The sequence below is a fragment of the Vulpes vulpes genome, chromosome 8 (assembly GCF_048418805.1).
Source record: "Vulpes vulpes isolate BD-2025 chromosome 8, VulVul3, whole genome shotgun sequence".
Classification (NCBI taxonomy): Eukaryota; Metazoa; Chordata; class Mammalia; order Carnivora; family Canidae; genus Vulpes; species Vulpes vulpes.
The window spans coordinates 80,702,005-80,717,116 of record NC_132787.1 but is presented as its reverse complement, the minus strand read 5'-3'; the positions used below and the strand labels follow the sequence as shown (position 1 = coordinate 80,717,116).

The following is a 15,112-nucleotide window of genomic DNA, read 5'->3' as shown; positions in this document are numbered from 1 at the left end:
CCCTAAATGGTAGTTTCTTAAAGGTTAGTTACAATGTGGAATCTGAAACCATATCAATTTTGTACTTTTACATTAAAATCCATCAGTCTTATATTTTAACTTTTAGAAAACTTTAACTTTTAGAAAAATGTCTAGGCAATTGAAAAACAAATATTCACTTACAATTATTCAGTTACTATATTTTTTATTTGATTATTTTTAGTAGTGACTGTATTTTTTTCGTCAAATCAACTCTGAGGCATGATTCATATCCAATAATATATATTGGATATTTGGAAGAGATTTTATGTAGTTATTCACTCTTAAAACTATTACCATAGTCAAGATATAAAACAGTTTTATTACCTTAAGAAGTTTTCTTCTGCCCTATCCCCATTAATCACCACTACTGCCCTCAGGAAACCAGTGATTTGCTTTGTCAAAGATTAGACAGATTAGAATTCTAGAATATTAAACAAATGAAATCCTTTTTTTTTTTTTTTTAGGGAAAGAAATTTTATTTTCAAGGATTTGTGCATACAATGGTGAATAAAAAATTGTATTTCAACTATAAAAGGCTGACTCCATTCCACCCTGGTATTCAGGGTTTATGGTGATGCCAGTTTGAATCTGAGCCAATACTGCTATTCCCCTGCCTTCACCCCCTAAAAGACTCCCTCAGAGGAACAACTTCCTATAATTTTTAGCCAAAATATATATGACACATCAACCAAAGTAATGAATAGCCTTCTGCTCATCTGCTTACATAAAGGCAAAAAATAAAATAAGCTGTGTATTTGTTTCTTGCTGTAAATTACCTTCATATTGTGCACATTTTTGGTACTTTCTCATATGAAAACATCTCAAAATATAACAATTTAGGTCAAGATGTTATTTGCTCTTATTTGTCTAGTTTCTTGGCTAATGTTTTTGAGATACATCCATATTGTTGCTTTTATAACTACTTCATTCCTTTTAATTCTGAATAGTATTCCATTGCATGGACATACCACAATTTGTATATCCATTTACCTGCTGGTGGATATTTGGGTTGTTTCCAGTTTGGGGCCATTACAAATAAAGCTGTTATGAACACTCACAAACAAGTTTTGTGTGGACATGTTTTCATTTCTTCTGGGTAAAAACCTAGGAGTGGAATTGCAGGTAGTATGGCTAGTTTATGTTTAATGTTACACAAAACAGCCAAATTCTTTTCCTAACTATTTGTACTAGATCATATTCTCACAAACAATGAGGGAATTTTACATTCCCATAAGCAGTTGCTCCACATTCTTTTCAGCATTTGGTATTGTCAGTCTTTTTAATCACAGCCTTTCTATCTAATGAGTTTGTAGTAGTATCTCACTGTGGTCCTTATGTGGCCTTTGCATTTCCCTTCTGGCTACCGATGTTGAGCATTGCTTTCAATGTGCTTTTCAGACATTGGTATAACTTCTTTCACAAAGTGTGTGAATTTTTGCCCACTTAAAATTATCAGGCTGTTATTCCAATTACTGAATTGTAAAAGCTCTTTATAGAATCTGGATTCAAGTCCTATTAGATATATGTATTGCAAATAGGTTCTACCAATCTGTGGCTTATTTTGTGACAATGTCTTTAGAAGAGCAAAAGTTTTTCATTTTAATGAAGTCCAATTCGTTAATTTTTTATTTTATGGTCTTAATTTTTGTGTCTTAAGAAATCTTTGCCTATTCTTTACTCCTTTTTTTTAAGTAATGTCTATACCCAGTGTAGGGCTTGGACTCACAACCCCGAGATCAAGAGTTGCAATGTCCACTGACAGAGCCAGTCAGGTGCCCCTTCATTCTTTTATTTTTAAAAACAGCTTTATTAAGGTAAAATTCACATAGAATGCATTTCATCTATTTAAAGTGAACAATTCAGTGGTTTTTTAAAACTCCATATAAAGATTTGTGCAACTCATAAATGAATCCTCTAACTTTTAATGGTCAATCAGTGCCATAACTCAAGCCCCAGTTGGTGCTTCTATAGTGAGCACTACTTTTCTGTCATCCATGGGTAGACCTCTAAGAATTACTAGAATGTAACTCTCTTTGGCAATTTCAATTGTTCTTACCACTCAGCATTTCCCCAGCATTGAGTAGGCTGGTTTGATTACTATTGTAAGATCAGTGATCCCTCTCTAATTTTCAATGTCATAAGCTCTCTCCTTTTGTTCCTCAAAATATTGTTGTCATACTTGTATTGTGGAAATTACCACACTATACTGCAATTTAATATTAAGTTTACATTTCAATCTTGACTAGACTCAATTTGAGGGAAGGAACTGTTTTTATTCATCTTTGAATCCCTACTGTAAAGTACTATATGATGCCTAACAACATATATAGGCAGCACTGATGAAGTGTTAGTTGAATGACTCAAATAAATGAGTCAAATTAAACAAAAAACATCTTCCACCTTAACAAGAAGCTTTATTCCTTGGAGTACAAAGAAGATTCTGTAAGTTCATTTGCACTTAGAGTTCAATCTAGAGTTTAGATTTTGTCTTTTAATTTTTGGTGTTGAATTTATTCAAACTACTGTAGCAACTATGAGATCATAGTCACTATGAATTAAATCCCACAACTTAAAAATATGACAAATTAGCAATCATGAACTACACAACTTCAAATCTGAGTTGTCATGTAAAATGATCAACACATGCAATGATGTATGTGTACACAATACAACAATACTTACATTAGCTGAAAACAATTTTGAATTGGAGACAAAGGGCTCTCTAAAAACTTTTATAATTAAATTTAGTTCCCTTATGTACTGTCGAATTTCTGCCATAAATGCTTTTACCAAATCATAATAAGTTTGCTCTCCTGAGGTGGAAGGCTCTTCATCAGTTAAAGATAATATATTTATATCTTCTACATCTTGATGAAACATGTCCATTAATACCTAAACAGAAATATAAAACAAATACAATAAAATATGAATCTATAGTCAAACTTAAGCACCCTAAGTTGCTCTTTGAATATAGTTCTTAAGTGATAAAAAGCAGGTACACAATTATCTCTTCTTGGCTATACTGCCTCTGTCACCTCCGTATCTCTCTAAAACAGAATTCCCCATCTAATATCACAAACTGCTTTCTCTAAGTTCTCTACTAATACTAGTATTGTCTGTCTCTTTTGTTAACCTATTACTTCAAATTTGTTCTCAAATCCTGTATTGGATTTCTCTTAGTTTCTTCTGTTTTATACCCTTGCCATCGCTACCTCATTCCAGGGCTCATCACTCTGTATCTGATAATTCACAGTCTGCTAATTGGCCTCCTTAACTACATTTGTTGGAAATTGATCAAAACTAGTCCTGTTTCTTCAAAGAAGTCTACTATTATTATTCTTGCTAAACCTCATCTCTCCATTTCTGTAAATTTCTGTGTGATTATCCCTACAACAAAGTGAAGTAATATTTTATCTTGGATTATTTTCTGCTTGTTTCACAAATGTAAGTTTTCTCCTTCACCAACTCTGGAGACTTGTTTTGTGTTTTTTAAAAGAATTTATTTATTTATTTATTTTAGAGAGAGCGAGCATGAGCAGGGTGAGTGCAGAAACAGAAGAAGGCTTTCTGCTGAGCAGGGAGCAAGACATGGGGTTTGATCCCAGCATGAGCAGGGTGAGGGGCAGAAAGAGAAGGAGGCTTCCTGCTGAACAGGGAGCAAGACATGGGGTTCAATCCCAGGACCGTGGGATCATGATCTAAGTCTAAGATAGATGCTTAACCAACTGAGCCACTCAGGCACCCCTGGGGCCTTGTTTTACACTTCTTTTGTATTTCCTCCCTGTGTGAGCTCATAGTATGTACTCAAAAATACTTATCTAATTTATTTAGAAGTGTCAAATATTTTACATTTACTGAAAAGATAACTATTTTAAAAACCAAATACTTATTCCTTTAAAAATATCAATATATTTGAAATCCTTCCTCAGATCAGGTGTTTTTTAATCCTGTATGTTCACATTCTGAAAGAACAAAGAAGACTGGAACATAATTAAGTGAACTTAGTAATCAGAAAGAATATTCCAAATCAGTAAGAGTATAGTGAGAAAAAATGGATTGAAATCCTTCATCAGAAAATATTTTATTTTCTGCAAAGTTATTTTTATACTATGAAAATACTGAGGCAGTCTAGCATGATAATTAAAACCTTTAGACTCAAATCTAGAGTTTGAGTCTAGGCTTTAAAACTTCTCAGAAAATTCAGGAACAATTTCTTTATCTCTCTGAACTTTAGTTTCCCTTTTATAAGAGCATCTTACCTTAGAGTGATACCATAAAGACCAAATTACATAAATTTCATATATGCTTAACTTTCAATAAATGTTTGCTCTTAATATTATTATAATAAAACCATACAAGTAGTATCTACAGATAGTTAAGTATTAAAATAAAACTCAAGAGTTAAGCATTTTTATATTTTCAAAATCCATAATCTTCTAAGTGTCCCGATCTAAATAACTTAAAGAATTTTACTAATAAGAGATTATTACCAGTATTAACCCTATCTGCAAGAGCACAAAGAAAAACTGCATGACATGTTTAAACAGTTTAGTACTATAAATAATACCCTATTTCCATAAAGTGTTATCTTGAGTACTTGCTATTGGGTTACTGGAAATGTATCCTAACACAATATATAATTTTATTGTCTGAACAGATTAGCATCCAATAAATCAGGAATAAAAATTTAAGAACAAAACATAGAGAAGATCAGTATCCTACCTTATCAGCACACATTGCCACTTTAATATCTTGTTTTGTAATTTCATAATGCCGTATATTCCGTACATAATTCCCCACCAGCTTTAAAATGTCTGCAGAAATGTATTCTAATACTGCTACTATGTAAACAGAAACTTGGTGGTCAATTTTATAACCTAGGACCTCCTGAAAAATTAAAAGAAAAACAGGCTTAAAAATCATATACTATAAATTTGACACACCGATTAAAAAGAAACAATGCATACAATTTAGCTTAATTTTTACAGAGGCCTGTGACTATCAACAACATTTAATTGTAGGTTCATCTGTGAATAATATACATACTGCTATTTGGAAATACAAGCTAAGCAAAGGTAAGGCAAAATTACCTATGATCATATAAAATACTTAAGTAGTACAGATTACTTAATAGATCATCCTTAATCTAGGAAGGGAAGCCCCAGTTTGGGGGTAGGGGAATGTTCACTTTATCTAATTCAGGAAACTTGGAATTAACTATAATAAGTAAAACTATAAATAAAATAATTTATATAATAAATTATTTAATAAAATAATAAATTTATATAAATAAATATAAAATAAATTTTATCTTTATGTAGAACAAAAGTTAATATATTACTGGTATCTGGGAATATCTACTAGCCTTATAGCTCTATTCTTCTTTCCAAAAGAACCTGGGATCCCAAAACCCTAGTGGCACATTCCTGGTAACTATAACTGTTTCTATGGGAAAAAAAAAATCATGCTATGTTCTACTGAACAACAGTGGTTATTAAGAGCATGTTATTAAATAGTATGATTAGAATTCAAAGGATGTATGGGATTTTGTGGGGCTGACTAATGCCTACAGGAAAACAAATTCTATTTTCTAAACAATCCAATTTAAAAAAACCTTTGAAATAAAAAGTTTACTTAAATTGGGGACAGGTGGCATTTACCTTTAAAGACTTGTAAAAACTATAAAATGTTTATAGTGATAAGGATGTATTAATAAATTGAATGATATCCACAACAGATCACAAAATTCAGTTTAGGATCACTATTAATACAGCATGCATATACCTCGATTTGTTAATTCTCTTAGAATATAATTTAATGTATGGCTGGTAAAAATCATGAAGAGAATTATAAAGAAGTATGCAATTACTAATAGAGTTCAGTAATTTTCTATAACTTGTACTTATTTCCTCAGACCAGTTAAGACATAGGCAGATATTTCTATTCCAACAACCCAAATACAAAACATAACCTTTTACAGTCCTAAATATTATCCAAGTGTTAATCTTAAATCTTGAACAAGATCAAACAGATCTACATTTCCTGACACTATCACTCTGAGCCCTGTGAACATGAACTCAAAGTCACTCAATTACTTTCTGCCTCAGTCACTTCATCTACAAACTGGGCATGAGAATAACTCTGTGGAGTAATAACACTTAGAGATAATATATGTAAGATTTAGCATTCTGGTTGTGTTATAGTTTATACAAAATTATGGATATCAAAGTATTGTTAAGGTTTTAATTACTATAGCCCCTATATTTTTTATGTGAGTGTTAATAATTAGTTTGTTCATTTTATTAAATAAATAAGAGCTTCCAGCAATTATTCTTTCTACTAGTTCTGGAGAGATTCAGCTGACTGATTTAAATGAAGAGAGGACTGGGTAGTTTAGATAACCTTTAGAAAGTTTTTATTCAAAGCTTACACGTAGCTCTGTGTATGCCTCAGCCTCACAGAGGTCCCTTCACACATAATGATGTGAAAGGTTTATAAGGACACTTAGGTCTAACCAACAAGCAAGGAGTTTTATAAATTCTCTGAGATTATAGTAACACCTGAGATGAATAAAATCCACAATTGTAACTTTTCTTTTAGTCTTTTCAATTTGCATATTTTTGTTGGTATGAAGTTACTTTAAATCACGATGCCCAACTTATACTTTCCTATTATATCATCCCTCCCCACAACAAGAATTCCTGGAAAAATTAATATGAGAGAATTTCACCCTTCAATTCACTATCATCCATAAAAATATATTCTTAATGTTTGAAAATCATGGGTTTTATTTTGCTTTTAAAAGGCAAGAAGGCAGTATTTCAGCTTTACCTTTAATAAAGGATGAATTTTTTCTACTGGGAGAGATAAAGGGTTTCTTCGCTTCCTCTTTTCAATAGCCGATTGGGCATCAGCTATTGCCCACTTATCAATTGGATGAGGGAAACTTTTTTGAACACGTTCCTTGGAAAATAGGAAAATAACAACTAAGCAACAAATACATTAAATAGTGCTCTTCACTTACCATTTACTTGTAAAATCAAAGAATATCAAAAGCAGGCTTTTCACATGTGGTATAATTTATACTACAAACATACTTAAGCTAAGAGAACTATAGCTGTCAATGTATTAGTTTCTTAATTAGGCAAGTAAGAGACTAAATATCTCTTATATTATCTCGGGGGAAAATCACATTCTGAATTTCAACTTCACTGTGATAAAGCTAATGACAAGAATGATTAGAATAACCATTGAGTATATAAAATCTCAAGAACAAGACCTAAATTCAAGAAGCATATATCTAAACCCAATTCTCCTTCATTTGTCTTTTCAACACCAATCATAACCTCAAGTAGTATTTTGCAATTGAAACCTCTAAGAATTTTTTTCTTCACTTTATTCATCATACTAAAGTACCTAACTTCAAAACTATTTACACATCATGGAATCAAGGGTCTACACTTGGTAACAGTAATTTTTATATTTTGAATCCTTCATAGGTCATTAATTTTTAACAAAATAATTTCTAGTACTTATTCAGTTAGAATTTCCACTGCAAGTGAAGGAACTCATATTAATGTAAAAGCTGAATTTCCATACTTTAATACTTTAATATAATTCACTTCAAAACATTCTCTTAAGTTTTTAAATTCCATTTTCAGGATACCATAGTTAAAGCCAGTAGAGGTCGCTATTAACATAATTTAAACACATGTATGAAACTAGTAGTACGTAAAAACTATTAGATAAAATTAAACATCACTCATTACAAGTCTGAATAAAAACTTTTGTCAATTGCTATTAAAATGGAAAATAAAAAGATTGCTATGTGATACTCTGGGGGAAAACATGTTGATTCTAGGACATGTTAAGAACAAATGTATAAAGTAAGAATAGTTCAACCTATTCCAGTTAAATAAATTTTCTCTTCATCTACGTTTAAGGCTAAATCAGCTGCCCAACATAAGAAGTGATCGTTTCAATTCTAATTAATGAATTAGAGGTGTGTTGAAAGAAATTATTGTAATTATAATTTCACATACTTTTTGAAATGCCTAGTTGAAAAGCTATTTGCCAGGACAGTATATCTTCATATAATACAAGCAGTATAGAGGTCCAAAATATTGGGGGTAGTCTGGCAGGTGAAAAAGGAGAAAAGAGAAGGGGAAAACGGTGGAAAGGAACATCCAAAGCAAAAATTCTTTTCCTTTTTCCCTGGAAACAACTTGGTAGTCCAAAAGTAACAATTATAGATAGCCCTGTGGATTGCTAATTTCTTTTTCTTTCTTTTTTCCCCCTCAACTCAGAGTAAGAAATAATAAATTTTTTGGTAAAGATTTTTATTTATTTATTCATGAGAGACAGAGACATAGGCAGATGGAGAAGCAGGCTCCTCACAGGGAGTCCGAAGCAGGACTCAATCACCGGACCCTGGGATCACACTCTGAGCTGAAGGCAGACGCTCAACCAACCACTGAGCCACCCAGGCCTCCTAAAAATAATAAATTCTTAATACATTTCACATTACATCCTAACACATCATACACATACTAAGCTGGAACAAAGTTCATAAAACAGAACCTGCCCTTATTAGATGCAATGCACTGATATTTTCTATTCATTTAAAAAATGTTGGGCAGGGGGATCCCTGGGTGGCACAGCGGTTTGGCGCCTGCCTTTGGCCCAGGGCGCGATCCTGGAGACCCGGGATCGAATCCTACGTCGGGCTCCCGGTGCATGGAGCCTGCTTCTCCCTCTGCCTGTGTCTCTGCCTCTCTCTCTCACTGTGTGCCTATCATAAATAAAGAAAAATTAAAAAAAAAATGTTGGGCAATGCACTAAAGTGATTTTATGACTTATTAATGGGTCATGACCTAGAATCTTAAAAAGCACTGGTGTATAATGGTGAGAGAAAAGCAGAAGAGAAGCTGAACTCAGTATGCCAATTCTAAATATACTGAACATATGTCTTTTTGGGGAAAAAAAGACATTGGTGGAATCACAGAGGCAAATGAGACAGGAATAGAGGTGGAAGAAAAAAGAATAGCAATCCCTTCCCATCTCAGTTGTATCCACCTAATTCCAAGTTTATCTATTGTTTTGATAAAGAAGGGGAAAGAAAATCAGGAATGATAAAAGAGGAAGCAAGAAAGGGAAAATAATATTGATGAAAAATACATTTTAAACTTACTTCTTAGTATGTTACTGGAATAAAATTACCAACTGTATATTTAGGAGGTAATAATCAGAGTCAATGTATGGGAAAACTGGTAGGGTCAAAAAATAAAAGTGCCTTAAATGTGAAAAGGCCAAGTTGAAAGAATCACTTTATCCCTTGTAGTGGCAAATTTAATAGAGCACAATAAATTTTTACAATTATTTTATAGATTTTAAAAGTTTTTTTTTTTAAAGCCCAAAGAGGAATGATCAATGAAAGATTCATGAATTAAAATTCTACTACTCTGCTACTTTAATAATTTCATTTTTTTGAAATGAGAAATTCCATCTTTATTAATATCTAGTGGCTTTGGAAAAAATTGAGATACAGAGCTAGGTTTAAGGTTCAGCTGTCTCTTTATTAGCAGAACCCTCTCTTTTCCTTTACATAAAAAAAGGATCTAAATAGATATCCTTGCAGATCAATTCCAATACAAATATTCTAGGACCTATGAAAATTCCCACACATGTATTTCAGTGTAAATATTCAGACCCACAGGTACTTTTGAAGTCCTATTAATAGTAATAAAGGCTTACTGTGGGGAACTGGGGGGGAGGGTCCTAGAAAGGTATAAAATATGGAGAAATTACTTGGGAAATCTAAACGTTAATAGAACACTTATTAGAAATTATAAAGATTCTTTAGGATGTGAAGGAAAAGAATTTTTAAAAATGAATGGAAAAGTAAAGCACACTTTTAAAATTTTAGATTATAGCTCATAGAAAAAAAAAGTCTTAGGTAAGTTAGTCCAAGAAAGCCTGAGTTAAATGAGAAAGTTGGTTAAATACAGGACATAGAGGCCAGAAAGGGAAAGAAGAAAGACATTAACAAATGGAAATCAGTTTTGTTAACCAGAGAAAAGGAGAAAAATAACAAGTACAATTATGAAAGGATGAGACCTAAGAAATTAAATAAAATATACTTTACCAGGACACGGAAAAAAATACTATTATTTTTTGCTTCTATTTTTAAAAAAAGATTAAATATAGAAAACGAACATAGGGAGAATAAACTAGACTGGAACAATTTTATACCTATGTTCTAAATATTAAATTATTTTGAAAAGACAGAAACAATATGTACTCCTCCTCTGCATTCCCAGAGCATTCATATAAATGCTTCCTTATTCATCTTGAACACTGCCTGACAGGTAGTAGATGCTCAAATATTGGTGGTATGGATTAGTGAATTTTGGCAATATCAATAAAAAGAAATCCCTTTCATTTGAACTATGACAGTCCCTAACCTGTGATTATCTGTAGTATAATTTATCTAAACTTTTAATTAACGTAAGCAAGATTATAGATATGTATTATATAATCCATCAGTTTTCAAGTACTTTTGAAGTATCTTTTCCCAAAATTATAGGGCAACTAAAACGTTTAGTTTTTCATTAAAACGAATCCCCTTGGGGCCAAATATTAAGCTTGAATTGCTATTCTACTTTGTTGATACTTTAATTGAAACGTATTCTTTAGAAAGATTAGAAATGTATATATTGCACTAATTCAGATGGATCTATTTTTAAGTAAAATTTTTAATATGGCCCCCATATTTTAAAAAATTTTGATGAACTCTTACCTCAAAATTTATTTGAAGGGCTTGCAAAATTCATGGCCCTTATTATTCTAAAAGAAAGCTCTATAGATGTATTAAAGAAATTAAATGTATTAAAGAAATTAAACAAATGTATTAAAGAAATAAAAAATCCTAATGAATGAGAAAATGAAGAATTATTTTCTGATAAAAGAATCTAAGAAACCATTATATTCATTTAAATATCTCTACATATCCATATTCTTGTCTAAATAAACTTTAGGGAATGGCATAAGAACAAAGGTATTTGATTACTGAATGGAAAAGACCCAAGTTTCCACCTTTTCTAAAAATCTACCATTCTGAGGGTTGTCTAACATATAAAATAAGGAGAATAACTACAGAGTTGTTATAAAGACAAATATGTATGTAACAGTACTCTGAAATCACAAAGCCTATTACACAACTCATTGTTATTTCTATTACTGTCATATATTCTCTCTTCCAACCATTCCGAATCCCAAAGCCAGATCACTGATATATCACATGGCTATATCTATTTTAAGGGTCCAGGTTAAGTGCTTGAAAATAACAAGATAAGGCATAGGGTAAACGTATACCTTCAAGATCTCAGTTTTCTGAACACTAAAAAGCTATGAAGTATTTTTTATTAGAGTCTTGAGGGCTTGAGGGCCTTGGTTAAATCTGCACAAGTTAAAGACTGAAGAGACTCAGTAATTTCCAAGAATTAATGGAAATTTCTTCAATATTGGAAAATTATATATTTGTTTCTATATTAATTAAAGAAGAAGGCTAGATAAACATAGGTATATAGTCAAGGTATCTAGAAAGAGCTGAATTTGAGTTTGTAATGTTATCAAACCAGGAAATTCCTGGAATGTCATCTAGCATCAGATTGACAAGCAAGATGAGATCTGTATTCTAATACAGCAGGCACAAGGATGAATGCTGCATTTTATAAACACTGTGGGAGAACCTAACTAAGATCCAAAAGAGCAATTGCAACTGGAAATGTTCATGAGAAGAGCCAGGCAACCAGTTCTATTCAAGATCTACTCTGAGTCCCAGTGTAATTAAGTATCTAAAATAAATCATGAATATAAGATAGCTGATCTTATAATTCAATGGGAAAAATGGGATAAAAATGTATAAAACCTACTTTGAATTACTTAGGAAATCAAAGTGAATTACTATTCCATCATATAAAATACTTCTACATCTACAACCCCTGTAATTCAGTGTTTTTAAGAGTTTTATCTCTTTGCTTCAGCTGAAATCTGTTCTCTCTCTTGAAGACTTCTAGAGCAAAAGCTGCCCTTGTCCCAAAACCCACTTGAAGGTAAATTTAACATCTTTTCCACTCCCCAAGCTGTTTCTGGGTCATGTAAAATGTTGCCATAATCCTGTGTGACTTTATCATCTATATTAAGGACACATAAAATACCCTGGCCTCTTAATTCCTTGAATACCTCAACTTGGGGACCTTTGCTTCTAGCCCAGCCACCATCACAGGGCCGCATCCTGCTTTGTAACTGTGTTACTGAGGAAATCTTAAATTCCAACAATTTTGTCTCTGATCCCAATCTATTCTTTTAATTCTCCCACTCAGGTATTTCAGTGTTATCAGTTCTCTGACCTTATTGAGAAATCCAATACCCTAGTTCCATGCATGTTTTTCCAGTTTACTTGCCCTCTCCTGGCAGAACAGCTGAGTTGGAATGTACATCCAGAAAGCTTACACTTTTGGGGTTAGTCTTGGCTTCACTACCTTTTAGCTGTGACCTTGGGCAAGGGCAATTTATTTAACCTCTCTGTGCTTCAGTTTCCACATTTATTCATTCAACATGTATTTCCTGAGTGCCTTCTCAGTGCCAGACATTGTTCTGGGTGCTAGGAATTCAGCAGTGAGCAAGAAAAATAACCTTGGAGCTTACATCTAGTAAGGGGAAAAAACAGCACCATCTTCATGGTGTTATTAAAAACTTTAAATAAAACGTAAAACATAGAAGTGTTTTAGAACAGTGCATGATACTATAGCAAGCACTCAAATAGCAGCCATTATTACAGTTCACTTTTTTTCCCTATCCAGTTTGGATACACTTTTCAGAAGTTTCTTTCTTTTTTTTAAGATTTTAATTATTTCTTCATGAGAGACCCAGAGAGCACAGAGAGAGAGAGAGAGAGAGAGAGAGAGGCAGAGACAAAGGCAGACAGAGAAGCAGGCTCCATGCAGGGAGCCCGATGTGAGACTTGATCCCAGGACTTCAGGATCACGCCCTGGGCTGAAGGCAGACGCTCAACCACTGAGCTACCCAGGCGTCCCTTTTCAGAAATTTCTTATCGGATATGCCCTCATATTAATTCCTCAGCCTCCTAGGGAACTAAGCAGGGCCTGGGGTATTTAGATATACCTCCTACCTAGCCACTCTTTGTGATAAAATCTTTGTTTAATTCTATGTGTGTTGTATTCTGAAAGGTTATAAAGCATCGCTATTATTAATTTCCCTCATTCCTTGGCCTACGGTTCCACTGTATATCCATGGTGAAACACGTTCAACCCAACTATCTTTTTTGTGCCCATATTTGAAAATGGCAAAAGAAATGTCAGAGAAACTCAAAGATTTGCACCAGTATATATTCAATGTCATTAAAGTCAAATTGATCCTTCATGCCAGAAAACTATATTTCTTCCAGCTCTATCTCCCATTTTTTACAGGTAGAATTTCAAACCTTTTTTTTCTTTTTTTTTTTTTTAATTTTTAAATTTATTTATGATAGTCACAGAGAGAGAGAGAGAGAGAGAGAGAGAGAGAGGCAGAGACACAGGCAGAGGGAGAAACAGACTCCATGCACCGGGAGCCCGACTCGGGATTCGATCCCGGGTCTCCAAGATCGCGCCCTGGGCCAAAGGCAGGCGCTAAACCGCTGCGCCACCCAGGGATCCCACCTTTTTTCTTTTCTTTTCAGACTTTTGACTCCTTCAGATGCCTTTTCTAGGAGGCTAATCCTTAAGCCACAAAACCTATGTGATTAGTTTGTCCCTTTTATAGCTTGCCACATACCTTTTATGCAGTATATCACATAATGTTATTGCCCATACTCCCACCTGTATCTCCTCTAAACTAGAAACCCTAAAAATACAGGGGCCATATCATCTTACTAAGAGACTGCAAGAACTTCCTAGATTTTTATGTTTCCTTCCCTTCCAACTGGAGGGAAGGAGTTCACTCACTATCTAAAATACATGTAACAGGAATGCCTGGGTGGCTCATCGGTTGAGCATCTGCCTTCAGCTCAGGGCGTGATCCAGACATTGAGTCCTGCATCAGGCTCCCTGTGGGAAGACTACTTCCCCCTCTGCCTGTGTCTCTGCCTCTCTCTCTCTGTGTCTCTCATGAATAAATGATAAAATCTTTTTTAAAAAATAAAATAAAATACATGTAACAACTGAAGATCAAAACATTAACTGACATGAATTTAAAAACAAATTTTTTTAAATTTAATCTAAGTAGGCTCCATGACCAGCGGGGCTTGAACTAATGAGCCTGATATTAAGACCTGAGCTGAAATCAATAGTCAGACGCTTAACCAACTGAGCCACCTAGGTGCCCCAAATGATATGTTTTATAAATGATAGTTGGCTTTAAAAATGAAAGAAACACTTGAACATATTCCACTTTAAAGCTATGTGTGTGTGCTTAAAATTCTTGCATCAAGAAGTAGTATTTGGAGGCCAACAAAAGTTCATTCCAGATTAAAAGCCAAACATGGAATAACTGGACAGCTAAAACATATACAAGTTATCATACACCTAATACAAAGAATAAATTCAGGCTTCATTTTTTTAGTACCACATATATATTTTGTGGACTTGAAGAGCAAACTCTTCCACTGACATTACAATAAGTACAGATTAGATATATGTGTGTATATACATATCTGTATATATGAAGTAAATACAAGGCAAAATTTAACATACCTCTACATCTGAAGCACTTCGGGGCTGAGCTTGGCATAGCATATTTAGTAACTGCAAAATTAATTCTTCAACATATTGAAGAGCATCGTCACTAGACTCAAGAGTCGGATGAACTTGCCCCTGGACCTATAAACAAAAAGCAAAAGTAATTAAAATGTAGATTTGTACTCAAGTATACGATCTGGCTTGCAATACAGATTTAAATATTATGACCCAGAAGTCAGTTCTTAAACTTTTTCCCAGCTACATATACCATCTAGGCTTATTCACGTGCTCCTGGAGATTTAGATACTTAACCACAAATTTCAATATATTTTTTTTCTTAAACCACAGTTACC

The 15,112-nt window shown here is 33.3% G+C and overlaps 1 protein-coding gene across 5 annotated transcripts in view; it reads right to left on the bottom strand.

The window, feature by feature from the left end:
• SOS1 (SOS Ras/Rac guanine nucleotide exchange factor 1) overlaps positions 1 to 15,112 on the bottom strand; it is a 144,592-nt gene that overhangs the window by 61,653 nt on the left and 67,827 nt on the right. For all 5 annotated transcript variants that reach the window (XM_072767250.1, XM_072767249.1, XM_026018914.2 and 2 more), the window contains exons 2-5: positions 14,775 to 14,900; positions 6,853 to 6,984; positions 4,744 to 4,908; positions 2,704 to 2,913 (exon numbers count right to left, since the gene is read on the bottom strand). In XM_072767250.1, coding sequence (XP_072623351.1) covers positions 2,704 to 2,913; positions 4,744 to 4,908; positions 6,853 to 6,984; positions 14,775 to 14,816 — 549 coding nt within the window. In that variant the 5' untranslated portion in view covers positions 14,817 to 14,900. The remainder of the gene's footprint in view (positions 1 to 2,703; positions 2,914 to 4,743; positions 4,909 to 6,852; positions 6,985 to 14,774; positions 14,901 to 15,112) is intronic.